The following is a 19,213-nucleotide window of genomic DNA, read 5'->3' on the forward strand; positions in this document are numbered from 1 at the left end:
TCTTGTGCGTTATATCATTATATAAGAAGCAGAAGAAAGCCATAAATTTAGCAAGATTAATCATAAGCATGTCACTATTTTTAAATTAGAAATGGAAGATTATGAATCTGAAAGGAAGATTTTAGGGCTTATTATAAATTAAAATTTTATATATAAATATGCACGCATGTATAATATATATGTACTGTCAGACAAAGAAACCGCTACATCACCAAAAGCCAATGCACTGCCATGCAAATTTCTGTGCAGTGTATAAGTTATGCTAATGATTGTTTCTGCAAATCAATCAGATAATTAGTATGTATGATGTAAGCATTCATGTAATGCATGAAGCCATCAGTTTGGGCATTGTCATAGGTACAATATGTTATTTTCCTGCCATTTCTGGTGCAGGTGAATAAAGAAAATGAAGAAATGCCTTCGGGACATCATAATATTCAGTATCAACAAATGGATGTACTAGGGGCTTTATCTGAGGCCTCTGTACAGTTAATCGACTTTTGTGTTGCATAGAAGAAATATATATTGATGTCACAGTTGTTGGTTAGATTTAGCAGAAATGGACTCGGGAAGGGGTGTAGCATCATGGGGGTCTAGAGTTAAGAAGACAAATGTCAGAGCACACTAATCATTGCATAGGGTGTTGAACCAAATCTTACCCCTGGTCCACCACAGAAGAAATTTGCGAAGAATACAGGATGTTTGCGCAGTTCCAATATCAACGCGTACAGTTTTGCAATGACTGGCTGATGCAGATTTGTTACATAGCCATCTTTTACAAAGGCATTTGTTAACCCCAATCTGTAGTCATTACCATCAGAATTTGAAATAATGTAGCAGCAGAATTATGTCAAAGTCAAATGAAACTGTGAAATCTTCACTGATGAATCTTACTTTTGCCTCACAAATGATAATCAGTTATGAGAGTATGGTGGGGATGTGGTCTTTAAGTTTATATCTCTATCACTTTCAAATGGCATATGACCTGCCAATATGAATAAATGATTTAGAATACTATCTCTAACAGCCATTCATTTCTAGTGCACTTTACAGGCACATTAACAATACACCAATATGTTGTTGATGTGCTGCAGACCAGTTTTCTTACATATCTTCTGGTCATTCCAAAGCCATTTTTCAAAAAGATAATGGCTGGCCACATACTGCTTGGCTTATCTAAGTAACATAAGGTATAAGATATGCTTCTTATAGCCAGCATTATCTTTTGATCTCACCTAATCGAGCATTTGTTGAATACCTCATCTTCCCCACAAAATGAAGGTGAATGCTAGGGTATCATCAGTAACATGTGGTGTATGATATAACTGGACATGATTCAGACATTTAGTTCATTCCAATGAAACAACACGTTTAACAATGTATTATCTGAAATAGAGCAGCTACATTTTATTGATGTCCTACATATTTAAGTATCTTATAAGTGTACAATAAAAGATAAACTATTTGGGAAATCTATTAGGAAAAGGTGAATGCATGAAAATTATGGATAGTTTAGCTCATGAAAAGTGCAATTAATGGTAGAAAGGTAAATGAATGGAAGAAAAGAAATTGGGTCTAAAAATTGGGGGGGGGGGAAGGACGAAACAGTATTTTATGTATTATTAGTTTGACTATCAAAAGCCTTTATTTTTTTTTTTTTTACCTCAATCAATTGATTAGAATTTTACTGTGTTTTAAATCTACTTAATTCGTTTAGCATATAGTTTACTATTTTTATTTTTACCTTGATCAATTGATTAGTTTTTTACTGCGTTTTAAATCTACTTAATTCTCTTAGCATATAGCTTACTATTTTTATTAATTCTACTTGTAAATATTCAAATGCTGTATATTTCTCCTGTTCGGTGTCTGAAAGAGTATTGCTTGGCAGCATTGTTTTATGCCAAGCAGAGTTTGGCTTTAGTGTAACCCTAACAATAAAAGATACTCAAAATCAGTTCAAGTTATTTCGTTTTTGCTTTATTAGTATGAATGATTTCTGACTTGATGTAAGAGCATATGGTTGCTCGCTCTTAGCTAAGTTACATAGGTAACTATAAGCACATGCGTGTACTAGTATTCAATAATGTTGTTTTTGTTAAAATAAATTTGTTATTGTTAATATTACAGTCCACTTACTGAAGTTAAGTATCATTAAATAAGTTCGAGCTATCTTCGGCAAGAACAGTTTGGTCCGTCGAGCCGGAGAAGAATATGGCTACTAATATTCATTGAATCGCCAACGCGGCGTAGTGAAAACGAAACTCGGAGCTTTGATAAAATTCCTTGATGAGTATAAAATGGAGGAGAATAAACTGAACCATGATGTTATTATGAAAAGTAAATTGGATTCTTTGTCGGAATTAAAATCTCGGGTTAAACAACTCATAGTGGAATACACCAATTTGCCAGAGGAAATTGACTTGAAGGATAATCGAAGTATTACACAAGAATTGGAAGAAAGCATCGAAGAGTTCGAAGTAAGATTTAGAATTTTTCTTTCTAATTGTGAAACAAATAATAAAGATAAATTTGAAACCAAAACTGTTTCTAAATCAAATTTTAAACTGCCTGATTTACCTCTTCCTCAATTTTATGGTAAATACAAAGATTTTAAAAATTTTAAAGTGCAATTTATGTCTATGATTGGTAATAATAATAATTTAAATGATACTGAGAAACTGTTTTATTTGAAAGCATCACTTAAAGGTGAAGCAAAAATGTTAGAATCATGTCAGGATAAATTTGAGTCGCTATTTTCTGCACTTGAAAGCAGATATGAAAACAAAAAAGCAGTAGTTGATGCCTTTATCAATAATTTGTTGAACTTTGAAAAAATAAATGACTCACCTTCTCAGTTGAGATCACTGGTAAATAATGTTAAAAGATGTTTGAGATCTTTAAGTGTATTAGAATTTGATAGAAATAATTTATCTGATGTTTTGATATTAAATATTTTATTGCATAAATTAGATATAGAATCTAGAAAAGCATTTGAACTAAACGCAAAATCAAATGAAATTCCCAAACTTGATGAATTTTTAGAATTTCTCGAAGAAAGAATTCGCATTCTTGAAGAAATAAACAAAGTTAGTTTTCCTAAGCAGAGCTATGCTACTAAAGTATCAAATCAATTAAGTCGTTCTAGAAATTCAAAATCCTTGGTAACTAAAACAAACCCTTTTCAAAAGTGTATTATGTGTAAAGAACCACACCCAATATATCATTGTTCGAAATTTAAGAGTATTTCTGTTTTTGAGCGGTATGATTTTGTTAAAGAATATAAATTATGCATTAAATGCCTTTCTCCATCACACGTATTATGGCAGTGTAAGGCTAAATTTAGCTTTTATGTCTGTAAGAAAGACACACATCATTCGCTGTTACATAAAATTGACGAAAAACAAAATGAATCATCGAAAGAAAAAGAATTGACCTTGAACCTTTCCTCAGTGAATGGGAAAAAGGACTGCCCCTCTCCCCCCCACAACTTTGATGGCAGCTGCAAATAAATCTAAATTTGTGTTAATAAATACAGCGATTGTTTATCTTCGCGATGTTTACGATGAACGAATTCCTTTTAGAGTGGTGCTTGATTCAGCTTCAACTTCTAATTTTTGTACTGTAGGGGTTATGAACTCATTAGGAATAAAAAAAGAAAGAGCATTTATTCCAGTTAGTGGAATAGGCAACACTATTTTGAATGTTAAATCACAAATAAAGACACGTTTATCAAACTTAGAAAAGGAAAATGAATGGGAAATAGAGTTATTAGTTGTTCCCAAAACAACTGACATGACACCATCGAAATCTATTAATATTTCGAAATTAAATATTCCGAAAGGAATAAAGTTAGCTGATGATGAATTTTTCAAGGCAAAAAAGGTAGATTTATTATTAGGTGCGGAATTATTTTTTGAATTTTTAAAAACAGATAAAATACGTTTAGAAGATAATGAGTTACTTCTTCAAAACAGCTGCTTCGGCTTTTTAGTTTCTGGAAGCGTTAGAATTCCACATGTAAAAAATTATGACTTAAATTATTGTTTTTTGTCAACAGAGATTAATTTGTTAAATAACTTAGTAAAGTCATTCTGGGAAGTTGAAGAAGTAAATGAAACTAAATCTACAGTTAATTCTGAATTAAATTATTGCAACGAACTTTTTAAAAACTCATTTTACCGGCATGTGGATGGAAGATATGTGGTTAAAATGCTGTTCAAGCCAGATATTGGTGAAAACATACAATTAGGGGATTCAAAGGAAATCGCTGAAAAAAGACTGAATCAATTGTGGAAATGTTTGTCGAGTGATTCTGTAATGAAAGAGCTTTATGTTTCATTTTTAAGGGAATATGAATCATTAAATCATATGGAGAGGATGGAAGACTATTCTGAAACTGAAGGAGGATATTTTCTTCCTCATCATGGCGTGCTGAAACCTGATAGTAAAACAACAAAGTTACGCGTTGTGTTCGACGCGAGTGCCAAAACTACTAACGGTTGTTCATTGAACGACATATTATGTAAAGGTGGAATCATTCAAGAGGAACTTTTTTCCATCATGTTACGGTTTAGAAAGCATATTTATGCATTTACTGCCGATATTGAGAAGATGTTTCGACAAATTGAAATATTGCTATCGCAGACCAAATATCAGAAAATACTTTGGAAGGAAGATGAAGAAGCCTATAGAAATATACAGACTCAAAACGGTAACTTATGGCACAGCATGCACTCCATATTTGGCACAAAGGACACTTCAACAGTTAGCGAAGGATGAAGAAAAAGATTTTCCTGTAGCATCGAAGGTGGTCTTGGAAGATTTCTATGTAGACGACTGTCTTACTGGATCTTCGAATTTGAAGGAATGCATTCAGCTCCAGAAAGATTTGACAGAATTGCTCCAAAGAGGAGGAATGAAGCTACACAAGTGGTTTACTAGTTTTGATTCTCAGAACTCTGATTTACAGAATTTTTCATTTGATCGTAATAGTAATACAACTGTAAAGACGTTAGGTATGTTGTGGAATAATAAGAAGAATACATTGCAATATAAAGTTACTGTTAATGAAAAGCCTGATGTTACGAAAAGAGATGTTTTATCTCAAATAGCGAGATTATATGATCCTTTAGGCCTACTCGGTCCTATTATTAGCAAGGCAAAGATATTAATGAAAGCACTTTGGTTGCTTAAGCTAGACTGGGCGGAACAGTTATCACCACCTCTTGCCAATGAATGGAATGTGCTTATTAAAACTCTTCAGAGTATAGAATATACAAGTACCTCGTTGCATTTTAAAAGAGACCTTTTCAATGCTCATTTTACAGGGATTTGCAGATGCCTCCGAGAAGCCATTTGGGGCAGTGATATATCTTCAAAGCATTACAAACCCTGGTGAATATCGTAGTAAACTTCTTTGTAGCAAATCTCGTGTAGCACCAATCAAGACTATGACTATTCCTAGATTAGAACTATCAGCATGTCTACTCCTGTCCAAACTTATGCAAAAGGTTTTAGAAGCTTTGAAACTCAAAATTGATGACGTTAAGCTCTAGTCAGATTCAAGCATTGCTTTAGCCTGGATCAATACATCACCACATTTTTTGAAAACCTTTGTGAGTAATAGAGTCTCACAAATTCAACAACTTACTTCTAACTATCAGTGGGGACATGTGTCTTCAGAAATGAACCCAGCCGACATCATTTCCATAGGATCAGATGCTACAACTCTTGGATCTAACAAGCTGTGGTGGAAAGGTCCTGATTTTTTAAACAAGGACAATTTTCAAGATAAAAATGGACTTAGTGATGAGCTTTATTTTTCAGAACTGAAACCAATTACGACTTCCTTGTTGACTTTAAAAACTGATTCATTCTTTGATGACTTCCTAAAAATAACTAATGATTTCTTGAAACTAATACGAATTCTTAGTTTACTTCTCAGATTTATCTACAAGATTTACTACTGTAGGAACACAAGTGAGAAACGAACAGGTAGTATTAGTATAAATGAAATGGAGCTGTCAAGGAATACACTTCTTAAATATATCCAAGGTAGGTATTTTGCAGAAGAAATTTCTTTGTTGCAGAAAGGTCTACAGATAACATCAAGGAGTAAGTTAAAATATTTTGATCCCTTCTTAGATGAAAAAGGTCTGATAAGGGTAGGTGGTAGGATAAAGAATTCTAATTTAAGTTATAGTCAAAGACATCCCATTATTTTGCCTGCCAAGAATAAGTTAACTGAACTTATATTTATTTATTTTCATGAAAAGGATTTTCATAATGGTCCACAATCACTATTAAATTCTATTAGACAAATTTATTGGCCCATTAATAGCAGGAATATAGCTAGAAAAATAGTCCAAAGCTGCATAATTTGCTTTAAGGCAAAAGCAATAATTTCTCAACAACTAATGGGAGAATTACCTAAAGAGAGAATTAATATTAACTTTACATTTAATTGTTGTGCTATTGATTACTGCGGCCCATTTTTGATCAAGTACAAAGGGCAACGCAAGGGTTACTATCATAAGATATATGTTTGTATTTTTGTTTGTATGGTGACAAAAGCAATTCATCTAGAGATTGTTAGTGACTTAACCGCAGAAGCATTCATTGCTTGTCTGAAGAGGTTCTTTGCCCGACGAGGTAAACCAAAAAAAAAAAAAATATTTAGTGACAATGCAAAAAACTTTGTTAGTGCAAATACAGAAATAAAAAAATTAATGAGTATTTTTCTAAAGCAGAATGGAACTTTAGCTAATTTTCTAGCCGAGGAAGGTATACAATGCAAGTTTATACCCCCAAGAGCACCAAATTTTAATGGTCTATCTGAAGCAGGAGTAAAATCCTTTAAATTTCATTTTAAACGAACAGTAGGAAATTCAGTATAAACCTACGAAGAATTTTTGACAGTAACAGTTCAAGTAGAGAGAATCTTAAATTCTCGCCCTCTTACACCGTTAACTTCTAATATTGATGATTTAAATGTTTTGACCCCTGGTCATTTCCTTATAGGTCGACCGATCAATTCAATAATTGAACCCAATTTAACAGAAGTAGATAATAACAGAGTTTATGGCAAAAAACTACAAAAATGGTACAAAATATATGGAAGAACTGGACTAATAATTACTTGAGCACTTTGATTCAAAGAAATAAATGGAGGATTGCTAAACAAAATATTAAAATAGGGGATATGGTAGTGATTAAGGAAGAAAATCTTCCTACCTGCAAATGGTTGTTAGCGAGAATTGTAGATGTGTTTTATGGGAAGAACAACCTTGTGCGAGTTGTCTCTGTCAAAACCAAAAATGGTATTTATAAACGAGCAGTTACTAAAATTGCTGTACTGCCAATTGAGAAATAATGTAAAAATTTTTATGTTTATTTGAAGGTTTGAATTGTAATCCATCATATTTGTTCTTTTCACAGTGTAATTACTTGTATTATAATTTGTGCATTAATTTACATTGTATCATTTTGTATTGTATGAACATTTACAGTCAAAAGTCGTTAATCCGGACTCGTCGGGACTTCGGCGATTCCGGATTATCGATTTTTCCCGATTATAGATCATCAGTTTAAATCGTGTAAGATGGCATGCAGAAATTCTAAAATTAAAAATATGAAACCGTAATTTATGAAATAAAGAACAATTATGATCTAAAGGGTATCAAAATTTACAAAAAAAGCTTAACATTTATTTGTTTACTTTATTAAACATTTCTTTCAATGTAAGTTGTTTAAGTTGCTTCGTTTTATGTGATAATACTTTCTTTTTAATTCTATAAACAGACATAATTTTTTGTTCACTTACAAAGTTCCGCTGTTCAAGTCCCGTTAATTGCTGTGCCGAGAATACCGACTAACTTGTCAATTGAAATTTTTTCGTTTTCACTAACCTCTCTGTCACATTCTTCATGTCTTTATCCATTTTTTGCAGCAATTCAACTTTTTGTTTGATGGACATCGAAACATACTTTCATTTTGTACGATCCTTTGGGAGCTCCAGAATCAAAAATTCTATTTGACATAATCGAAAGTTTAAGTTTACTTTTATAGTATTGCTCTTACAGTCTTCAAAAAATAATAAGCCGGATCCAATTCGAAAATTAAGGAACAACGCAATCATCAACATTAACTGAAATAGATAATTAGATAATTTTAGCTTACACCGTCCGTTATACATAAAACACGCACGCGAAAACGTATTCTGCGCTTGCGCACACGCAAATGCGCAGTCGTAAGAGGTCTTAAGCGCACGCGTAAACGCCTATGCGCATGTGTCAACGCGCCGCATGCGCAGAAAGTTTTTAGCTTTGAGGTCTGGATTATAGATCATTCCGAATTATGGGTGTCCGAATTAACGACTTTTGACTGTATTACTTTTTTGAATTTTACTTATTGTATTGAAATTAATATTTCAATGCCAGGCGGGATGTTCGGTGTTTGAAAGAGTATTGCTTGGCAGCATTGTTTTACGCCAAGCAGAGTTTGGCTTTAGTGTAACCCTAAAGTTATTTCGTTTTTGGTTTTATTAGTATGAATGATTTCTGACTTGATGTAAGAGCATATGGTTGCTCGCTCTTAACTAAGTTACATAGGTAACTATAAGCACATGCGTGTGCTAGTATTCAATAATGTTGTTTTTGTTAAAATAAATTTGTTATTGTTTTAAAATAAATTTGTTATTGGGAGATAATGTTTTTGGTCTAAAAATTCGATGAGTTTTCAGTGAATAAACATGAATTAGGTCACCACAACAGGTTACTACTATTTATAGATTCTGTCTCCCTGTGTGTGATGATTTATTTTTCCAGTTAAAACTTACATGAAACATTCAAAAATTTTGTTTTCCACATTAGAGTTGATCAGAATTTGTGAAAAATTCAACGACTGGGAGTGGTATTTTACTTGAAGCCCATAAAAGCTTGTTTATACTACTGGAACTCTGAGCCCAACACATGAACTTGATGTTTCTGTTAAAGGTAAAAAAGGGCATTCACTATTTTTATTACCTCCTGCCAAACTATATACATAAGTAAGGGAAGTAATCCTTTTGGTTAAAAATTTGATAGTGATTTTTCAGTGAATAAGCACAAAATAGGATTTCCACAAAATATTTTTACAATAATGTTTATCTGTGTGTGACAATTTTTTCGTAAAATATAACTCTTGTATGAAACTTTAAAAAAATTTCTATTTTATGTGCTTAAAGAAGTTGGTTTGATTTTGATAAAATTGGACAACCAGGAATGGTAGTTGAAGCCCAGAACAATTTTTAATGAAAAACTATACTAAAATATAATCCAAAATTTTTCGATTTTATTATTTAAGACTTTTATACTAATGGGAAGAACATATTTGATTTTGGCTAAAACTGATAAGCATTAAGTGATACTTGAAGTTTTAAACATACTTTCGTAAAAAAAATCTAATATTAAAAAAAAAAAAAAAAAAAACTAATATATCAGATACAAATAACATAGTCTATTTTGGAAAGAAAAAGTATGGCAGCAGAGAAAAGTGGAGGTAAAGTGAAAATGAAAAAAGCATAAAGATGTTTTTCTTTGCTGATAGAATATAGATTCTAAAATTCTAAATGTAGATGATTTTAACAATTAGTAGTTTTTTTGTTAAAACTTGCAAACATTCTAGAAAAATTATGAAAAATGCAAAAAAAAAAAATTCCAATTGAAGCTATTTAAACTGGATATAAATTTCATTCAATCAGATTGTCTTACATTTGGAGGTTTGCTATAACAGCATAAAATAACATTAAGTGTACAGAAAATTGGACAGGACAAAAAGTTTCTTTTATTTATTTATTTTTTTTTTTTTAAATAACGGGGTTCACTTGTAATAAGATTAGTTTCTCCACAAGTAAGACTACAGTGATATTTTGACTTGCTTTTCATTTTCTATATAAAGTATACGCAACATTAATATGTTTAGATTTTTTTTTTTTTTAAATGTTTACTTTTCTGAGGATTCTAGAAGTTCCCTCCCCTCGCAAAAAATAGTTCCATCATTTTACAAAACAGTTTCATAGGTTCGCAAGACATTAAATTTTCGAGAATTACTGGCCTAGACAGTTATATGCTGCTTATGCAGATTATTAACAAATAAAAACAGTCAACCCATATGTGTTAACGAAGTACTAGATTTTATGCATATCTCTAGATTACTAAAACTTGCATCTTAGAAAGCTGATTGAAATAATCTGTAAGTTTGCTTTTTCAAGTCTGTTAGTTGTTTTTAAATAGTTCATTAAAACTTCAGTCATTTCAAGAGATAAAATATTTCATTGCAAAGAAATATGTTTAATTTTTATGTAATCATTGCTACTCTAAATAAATCATTTTGGAATATGTGGCATGAAATACATGATACAATGTCTTACACAAAATGGTCTTTAGTACCTTTGAGTCCGTTTTATTCATGTTAATTGCAAATTTTTGCATTATATTTGTTGCTTGGTATGAAGGTTGCTATTTATATATCTGGCTTTGGCAACAGTAAGTGTTGCTAGGTGACTGCAGACAATTCAAATCGAAAGTTTGATATTGTTACCACAACTTCTTAAGAACATTTTGCCATTTTAGCGTGATTTGTGTTATTTACAGCAAACCAAAAATTCATCTTGAACAAAAATTGAAATTGACTTGTGAACATTTTCATGCGATTATTTTTCATAATTTTCGAAGTGGATTATCAAGACAAGTGTGCTTTGATGAACTTTGTATAATTTTATGCAGCGATATAGCACCATCCTACAGCACTGGGAAAAAAAAAAAAAAAAAAAAAAAAAAAAAAAAAAAACTGGTATAACAAATTCAATTGTGGTCGACATTCACTCCAGGACAAATTGGTTGTTGTAGCAGAGAATATCGATGCTGTGTGTGAATTGATGAAGCAAGAACATCACGTGACATACTGTGAGATTGAAGCATCGTTGGGAATTAGTATGACGAGCAGCAATAAGATATTACATAAAAGTTCAGCTGTAAAAAAGATTTGTTCATATTGAATCCTGCATAATCGGGCAAACCCTCAAAAGATGGCTCGTGCTGATAGGTGGAAGGAAATCTTGGAAAAATATGTTCAAGGTGCATCAAAGGCTATGTATAACATCTGCAAGGGTAACAAATCATGGATCTATGCATATGAGCCCGAAACAAAACAGTTGCTTGAAAAAGTCTTCCAAGATGAGCCAAATCCAACAAAAGTTATTTGTGGAAGAAGCAAATGGTTGCCTGTTTCTTTGGCATTACTAGTCACGTGATGACAGCGACATTACAATAACACAGGACGGTCAATTCCGAATGGCAGAGAAATTTGAAAAAAGCAGAGGAGGCGAATCCTTCTTCATCATGACAGTGTGAGCTCTCCCACACTGAATAAAACAAAAGAAATTTTGACAGGCCAAAATATCAAACTGATAAGACATTCACTGTACAGCCCAGATTTGGCACCCAATGACTTTTTCTATTCCCACACATCAAAAATAAATTATGTGGTCAGCGATTTGCGATACCCGAAGCAGTTGATGCATTCAGAACGCATGTTTTGGGGTTACCTCAATCGTAATGGAGAAAGTTCTTCGCAAATTGGTCCAAACGCATGCAAAAGTGTATTGATCTTCATGGAGAATATTTTGGAAAACAACAAAACCAATTAGGCCAGAAATATAAATAGCAACCCTTGTAAATTGAATTATAAATATAATTTTGTTGACTATTATTTTTTTAAATACATGACATCATCTTGTATAATAACTACACAAAAAAGTAGAATTAAGTTCAACTTTTAATGTACATGCTGTATAAAATAAAAATTTTCAGATGGGCCAAAGGTGATTAATATTACTTAGAGCACAATATTTTTATTCTTATGCATTTTAGAAAGTTTTCATCTGCCATAAAATTTCAACTGATTTGAGAGAATTCGCCTTAAAAATTTCTTGATCTGATTGCTTAATTTTGGTAGAAATCTATTAATAAAATTCTACACAGAAAAACGCTGATAAATAATACATTACTAATGAAACAAAAAGGATGAAATATTAAGTACTATCAGTATAAGAAAAGCAGAATGTGACCGAAGAGAATGAATCAAATCTTATCTTGAACAAAATGGAAGCAGCAAAGCAATGGAAATGCCTGTAAATATAGTCAATAGAATTATTAACTACTGTTGAGGAGGGAAAAAAAATTCTTGTTTCATTAAAAGAAAAAAGAAATATTCTAGTGTGGCTTTGGCTACTAATGTTCAAAACTAAATTATGATTAGGAACAGCATGAATTATAAACAAATAGTTAAGTTTATTGCTTTTTATTTTCCAGCTATCGAAATGTGACGCTACTAGAATAGCAACGTTTGGAAACCAAAACCAATCATGAATCAGAACTAGTTGCCATTCAGCATAAAGAAATTTAAATATAAATATGAACTACTTGTTGCCGTTCAGCATAAAAGAAATATAAATATGAATATTAACAAAGTATTAAAGTTAAATTTATAAAATAATTAAACACATTAACAAATATATGAAATAAAAAATAGTTATTACTCATGTAATAACTGGGCCACTATACTAGCAAACAGGAAAATATGGTAAAAAATATATTGATGTAGTTAAGCAGTTTATACATATTTTAGTTAAATACAACTGCACAGAAAGCGAAAGCAATGAATATTCTTAACATACTTCATGAGAACTTTAATCTTTTCTGTGGTTGGTTAAACATACTTTGTAAACATAAAATGATTTGGTACACAAAACTACTTAAGAAGAAATCAAGAAACATTAACCCCTTGCAAGTAGAGGAATGCAGGGAGTAGGGCATTGCTGTGGTTCTCTACTTGAATTCAATAAATCTAATTATACATTCAGAATAGCTAAGCTATGCTTATTTTACAAATTCTTTCCTTATAAAACATATGTGGCTCATTTGAAAATCCATTAGACATAATTTCAACATATAGTACTCCTTAAATTGAGACTAGCAAAATGGAAATAATATGAAAAATGTGTATTTATTTCGCTCTGGAAGAAACACAACTGAGATATTTTTATATACTTTTTAAGAAGACATAATATAGGTATTCATAAGAATGAAGTCTCCATTACCGTCTTAGTATTATCATATTACAGGTTTTGTACACATTTCTGCACACGGAAATTAAGTACTTTTTAGGACTTTAATGGGAAAAAATTAAGGACCTATGAGCAAATGGAACTGAATAAATTCAATTAAAAATATTATCTATGTCTGAACTTCACTTTTGTATTTGTTTAAACATAATATAATTGACATAATTATTAATAAGTTTGAGAATTAAATCAACTTTATAAAATGTATCAAGTAGCATTAAATATTTTATACTTATGATAGTTAGACATATTTGAAAGAATATAAGTGACATTTTATTTATGTTTTACTAACAGTTTGCTTTAAAAAGCTAAAAGTATCATTTCTGTCTTTGAAAAGAAAAATTCTGAGAAGTATTTTTGATGGCATAAAATTAAAAAATATATGGAGAAGAAGAACTAACTCTGAACTCTATAAATCCTTTAAAAAAATAGATATAGTAAAATATATAAGGATTCGGAGAATTAAATGGGCAGGACACCAGTGCAGAATGGATGAAAATCGAATAACTAAAAAGATCTTCTAGGTCAGACCATTTGGCACACGAAAAAGAGGGAGACCTAAACTTAGATGGCTCGACTGTCTGGAAACAGACTTAAGAATTTTAAAAATAACAAACTGGATGTCCATGGCCAGGGATAGAACAACTTGGAATTCGATTGGGAAGGTCTGGCCATTGAAGAAGAAGAGAACAGTTCGATTTATGCTAATGTTTTTTGTGTCTCATTTTGTCACATTGTTGCTCAGTCTAGTGGTTTAGTAAACAGAAAGTAGATTTTATGTCAAGTGGCATCAGTTAAAATGAGAAGATCATAATCAGCATGATTCATAACAAAAGATTGGATGTTATCACTGCTCCTGCTTGCCTACAGAGAGACCTGCTGATTAGAGCAAACCTGAAATGCCTGATGTAGGCATGGTTGGCAAGTGTTGAAAGTCAGTCAGGCTCTGTTTGATGCAGTTAGTGGCATAGCTTTGTGTAAAGTTCCAGGGGTTGTAACACAGGTAATATACTTTAAGGTTCCAATAAGCCATTAAAGCACCAGCGGTGATAAGTTTTTTGTATTATTTTAAGTCTCACTAGATGCAAAGAATAAGTTTTACTTGAATTTTTACATTTTTGTATTTTATCTTGTGACCACAGTGAGTATTAATGAAAGGCAATAACTCGCTTTAATATGTAGAGATAATTTTAAGGGTAAACAGTTAGTCATTATGGATTTGCATGGCCACTATTAAAGTTTATTTATTGCTTAAAAATATATGTTAAAAAAGCCCTATTGAAATTACAATCTAATAAAATTTCACAGTTTAAAATACATGTAATTTATGACATTGATTCTTAAACGATATTAGTATAATTACACATTAAAAGCTACAAACAACACTTAACAAAATATTTTAATTTGAAGCCTTCCAAGACATTTTGGTTAATTTATATTGATTTCCTTCTCTTTAAGCATCTTTTCTAATGGTTAGAAATTCGTCTCAATATGCAAACCAATGTTCTCACTAGTTTCTGTGTGCTTTATTTTCTAACTTGTCAACCTCTCCACAGTGTACCTATGAGGGTTTATCTTGATCTGGTAAAAGTCAGAACATAAAGGCATGTTCTTATGCTAAGAAAAACAATTACAGCTTGTGGTGATGTAATTAAACAAGAAGAGTCAAATTCAAACTAAAAATGCAGACTAGCGAACTATTCAATTTAATTTTAATTTAAGCTGGCTCAGTTAACTCTTTCATATGAGGAAATACAAACAGGAAATTATAGTAAAGGCTGAAATTATAAACAACTGAGTAATTTACATAAGAATAACTGTACATATCTTTGAGGAATAATTTTCTTTATGTAACGTGTATGTTACGCGTTCTTTCTTCAAAACATTTCCTTTTATTTAAAAATTTTTGGATTTAATTAAGGATTTCTATTATTCTAAAAAAAGTAAATGCATTTAGAATGTTAAAAAAAAAAAAAAAAAAAAAAAAAAAGAGAAGATGCTCATTTTATTTCTTTAGTAATTTGAACATTCAGAAGAAATATGAAGTATATATGGTTAGAGCCAGTTACAGACCTAGCGTGGCAGAAATTTTAGAATTTAGTGACATACAAACCAACAAAATCTAGAAATGGCAAAACTTTTAGAATTTAGAGCAGGTATTTGAAGCAGAATTTAGGATCCTCAGAGATTGCATCAGGTGGGAAAATGCCTAGTGCCAGCCCTGTGCATGATGCATTAAGACATACTGGATGAATCTTTTAAATTGTAAGTTTTCAATTTCTTTATTAATAGAAAAATTCCACTCTATAAATTCATTCATGTGGTAAGATGAGAAGCATTTTTGATATTTTCCATGCTTGTGTCTAGTGAAAAGTAGAGACTTAAACATCATGTTTTCATCATTTTTCCATACGTTCTACAAAATATAAGAAATTAATCGCAAACTTTCTGTAAAATATATCCATTACGTGTTAATACCATGGAGGCATTTTTCATTTTGTCTCATTTTTCTGGAATCTGCTGGAATTGTGAGTCTATAAATCTTGCCTTCAAATCCTTCTAAACTTTCCAAGCTGAAATGTCTAAAATCCTAATGAAAATTACCCCTACCAATTCTGTAGTAGCAAAAAAACCAGAAATATTTTTTTGGGGGAAAGAGGGATAAAGTGTAAAATTAATTTTATAGAGAAAACTGATGCATATTCTGAGACAATTACACGGGAAAAACTCTTACTATGGGAAAAATTAAAAAGAACACATTTTTAATTAATTATACAGCTAATTTTGCTTTTGCTAAGAACTGTTTCATAAATTGTGCTTTATATCATTACATCTTGTTTATTTTTCAGATTCAAAATATGTACGAGTTGCCAAAACGAAACTTTATAATATGACAGCGAAAAATAAAAATGTTTTATTTTAATGTCAATTTTTAAATACAATTTCAATATATTACCATTATTTTAATGAAATTTATCAATGTTACAATGTTTTAAAAAAATCGTCAAAAAATTTCTAGAACTCAGAATTAAAAATTTTCTATAGAAACTGATCATAAAATTGCTAAAATGTTGATAAGTCGCCAAATTTAGAACCATTTACTAAAAGAATTCACACCCCCAAAAGCAAAAAGTTGTTTAAGAGCTCTTCATTAGAAAAATGAAATAATTTAGAAATGCGTATGTTTCACATCTTGCTCAGAAACTCGAATATCCTACCATTTATATTAGAAATAGGAACAAATTATAACCCATGAACCCATTCACCAATTAAAAATATAACTACATTTGTCAGTAAATCACCAAAAATATCCCTCCAAAATGCTAATTTACACTCAAAATGGCAGTTGTAAAAACAGACAGAGATTTCAGATGATTAAAATTAAGGACCTTCTGCCGATTTGGCCGAAATTAAGGACTTTTAAGGACCAAAAATCGATTCCAAAAAACCTAAGGACTCTTAAGGATCGTACGAACCCTGTATTAGTGTCACTTGCAGTAACATTTAGAAACCCAATATCAGCAGTTAATCGAATTCGAGATTAGGTTACCATTTTGCGAGAAGTATCTTTGAATGATAAAATCTTTGATATTGCTTTAATGTATAAATTGCTCAGTCTACTACAATAACTAAACATTTTGTCAGAAGGAAGATACAAGAGGGAAAAAATAAGCAGATATGTGGGAAATACTAGAAAGGGTCAATATGGATGGGTTATTAGTTCTAGAGAATTCCATTTATAAAATATTTGCCCCTAAATTGCTTTTAAACACCGATTCACTGATTCTCGCACAGGTTCCCTAATACACAAACATGAACTTCCCAAACTGCATAGTTGGCTTAACCATGGAAACAAGTTTCTTAAGAGAGCCAATGGATTCAAGAAAGCTAGATTTACCAGATGTCTAGACATGCTTTTTGGAGAAGGAAGACTGTGACAAAGGGGAGAGAAGTTAACTGGAAGAAATTTTAGAATTTTGGTGGGAAGTATGGGGATTTTATTGATATAGATAATGACACTCTGTCATGATCTATACAAACGGGACTGATTCAGTGAAGAGGATCACCATATTTTAGAAAGTAAAGAAAATATAATACCTTCCTTAAATCAGCTCTAAATGAGAGGTTTCCAGCAGGGTATTGACCCATTGGCAGCCCATGGAATTTTAAAGGGTGTCAATTGGTAATCAAGGGGTTATAGCCAAATTATCATGGGCAATTGATTGGCATGATAAAGATCCCATTGAATACCAAAAATTACTCCTATTTTAAAACTGACAATTAAGTGTTTATTGATTCAAAGCTATAGCAGGTACTAAGACATCTTATAAAATAAATATAAGGGGGAAATATGCAACAATATATTTTTTAAATAAATTTTCTATGCAAAAAGTGCAAGATAAAAAAATAAAACCCAGGAGCCCAAGAAAACACAATCCAAAACATACAAAGAATGTCAAACTTTCTCAGAAGGTATATTGTCATGTACAAGCCATTTTAAAAATTTAATGGCTGATAGAACTGCAGTCTATTTCATCTTGATATTATGATGAAAGCATAGTTAATTGCATTGAAGGAAGATGATCTTATTCAACACTCTTGAGTTTCAAAATCTAAAAACATCTGAAAATTTTTGAAGGTGCCAGCATGGCTGATATAACTGCAATCTATTTCATCTTGATATTACGATATTGTATGATGAAAGCATAATTAAATTGCATTGATGGAAAATGGTTTTCTTCAACACTCTTGAGTTTCAGAATCTAAAATCATCAGAAAAAAATATACCAAAACAAAAATACCATTGTTTTTGATTGAGATGACTTGAGCAATTTTATGCTATTAAAAATATTTCATCAATATATCAAGCACAACCATCACAACAATCAAAATCAAACTTTTGTGCAACTAGAATCTCTAATTTTATTTTTGAAAACCTGCTTTTATTTGTAGAATAAAAAATAATAAATAATACAACATAAATCTAATAAACCTTTTTTTTTTTTTTCCTCTCAAAGTTTTTGCTCACATTTAAACTAATTGTAATCTTTAAGCTTTTTATGTGCAGTTATGTTATGATTGCAATTTGTATTATGATTTATGTATGCTGTTTATTATACAGAAAAATATAAGTGGGTTGATGAAGAAAACCATCCTTTTAAAAGTTTAGAAATCTCTGCTCTAAATGTTCACATTTCAAGCACTTAATGACAATTTCCCTGAATCTGTTTTCAAAAGTATTACAGAAACTGAATTATTTTTTATGATTAAATCACTAAACAATCTAGTCTTTATTCTTTTTTGTTGCCTTTTACACACTCAGTTAAACTGTTTCTGCTTAAAAGAGATGACTTTTTTTTATTTCTATATTTATAGGCACCCATTCTTATTTTATTGTTCTTAATGATTAAAATTAAAACTAAATTAATAAAATTTACTTACTTTTGCTGCCCAGTAACAAATTGAGTCTGGATTAGATATTTTCTCCCCCAATCTAGTTATGATTTTTGATGGTGACCAAACACATTTCTAGAAAGGAATATAAAGATTTTTTTTTAAAGTCACATTTTAGGAAGTCATGATATCATGATTGTATCAAACAAATAAAATCTAAATATGAAAAGCAGAATTATATAAATATTATTTAAGCATTGTAATAAAGCTTGAAAACTTCTCATTTCGTGGAAATAAAGCTGTATAGATTTATGATTTTTCAAGGGCTTGGATTAAGTTTATATTGAGCTAAATATAACATGGTATATACTGATATATGCTATGAGGTTTGAATTTATTGTGAGACAAATTTTCTAAATAATGAAAATTAACAATACTTAAAAATTTCTTTTGTATACTTTTCATTGTAATGTAGTCAGGGTTCGTAGCCACATTTTAGTTAAAAAAATAAGCACTTTTCAAGCACATTTTACGGAAAAAATAAGCACCTGTCTAATTACATTGTACACAACTGCATAACTTTAAAAAAAAAATTAGACTTGTATTTTAAAATATGAGCAATGCAATATTTATTAAGAAAATGAGCACTACCTC

The 19,213-nt window shown here is 30.9% G+C and overlaps 1 protein-coding gene across 9 annotated transcripts in view; it reads right to left on the reverse strand.

The window, feature by feature from the left end:
• Dhps (Deoxyhypusine synthase) overlaps window positions 1-19,213 on the reverse strand; it is an 80,072-nt gene that overhangs the window by 29,934 nt on the left and 30,925 nt on the right. For all 9 annotated transcript variants that reach the window (XR_015038254.1, XM_085806782.1, XM_085806780.1 and 6 more), the window contains one exon: window positions 18,608-18,694. Coding sequence is in view for 8 of the 9 variants with exons in the window: in XM_085806782.1 (XP_085662908.1) it covers window positions 18,608-18,694 (87 nt within the window). In the remaining variant the exon portion in view is untranslated. The remainder of the gene's footprint in view (window positions 1-18,607; window positions 18,695-19,213) is intronic.

This window comes from Stegodyphus dumicola, chromosome 12 (assembly GCF_044657685.1).
Source record: "Stegodyphus dumicola isolate Sdum_Otavi_A_Nest chromosome 12, ASM4465768v1".
NCBI classification, from domain to species: Eukaryota; Metazoa; Arthropoda; class Arachnida; order Araneae; family Eresidae; genus Stegodyphus; species Stegodyphus dumicola.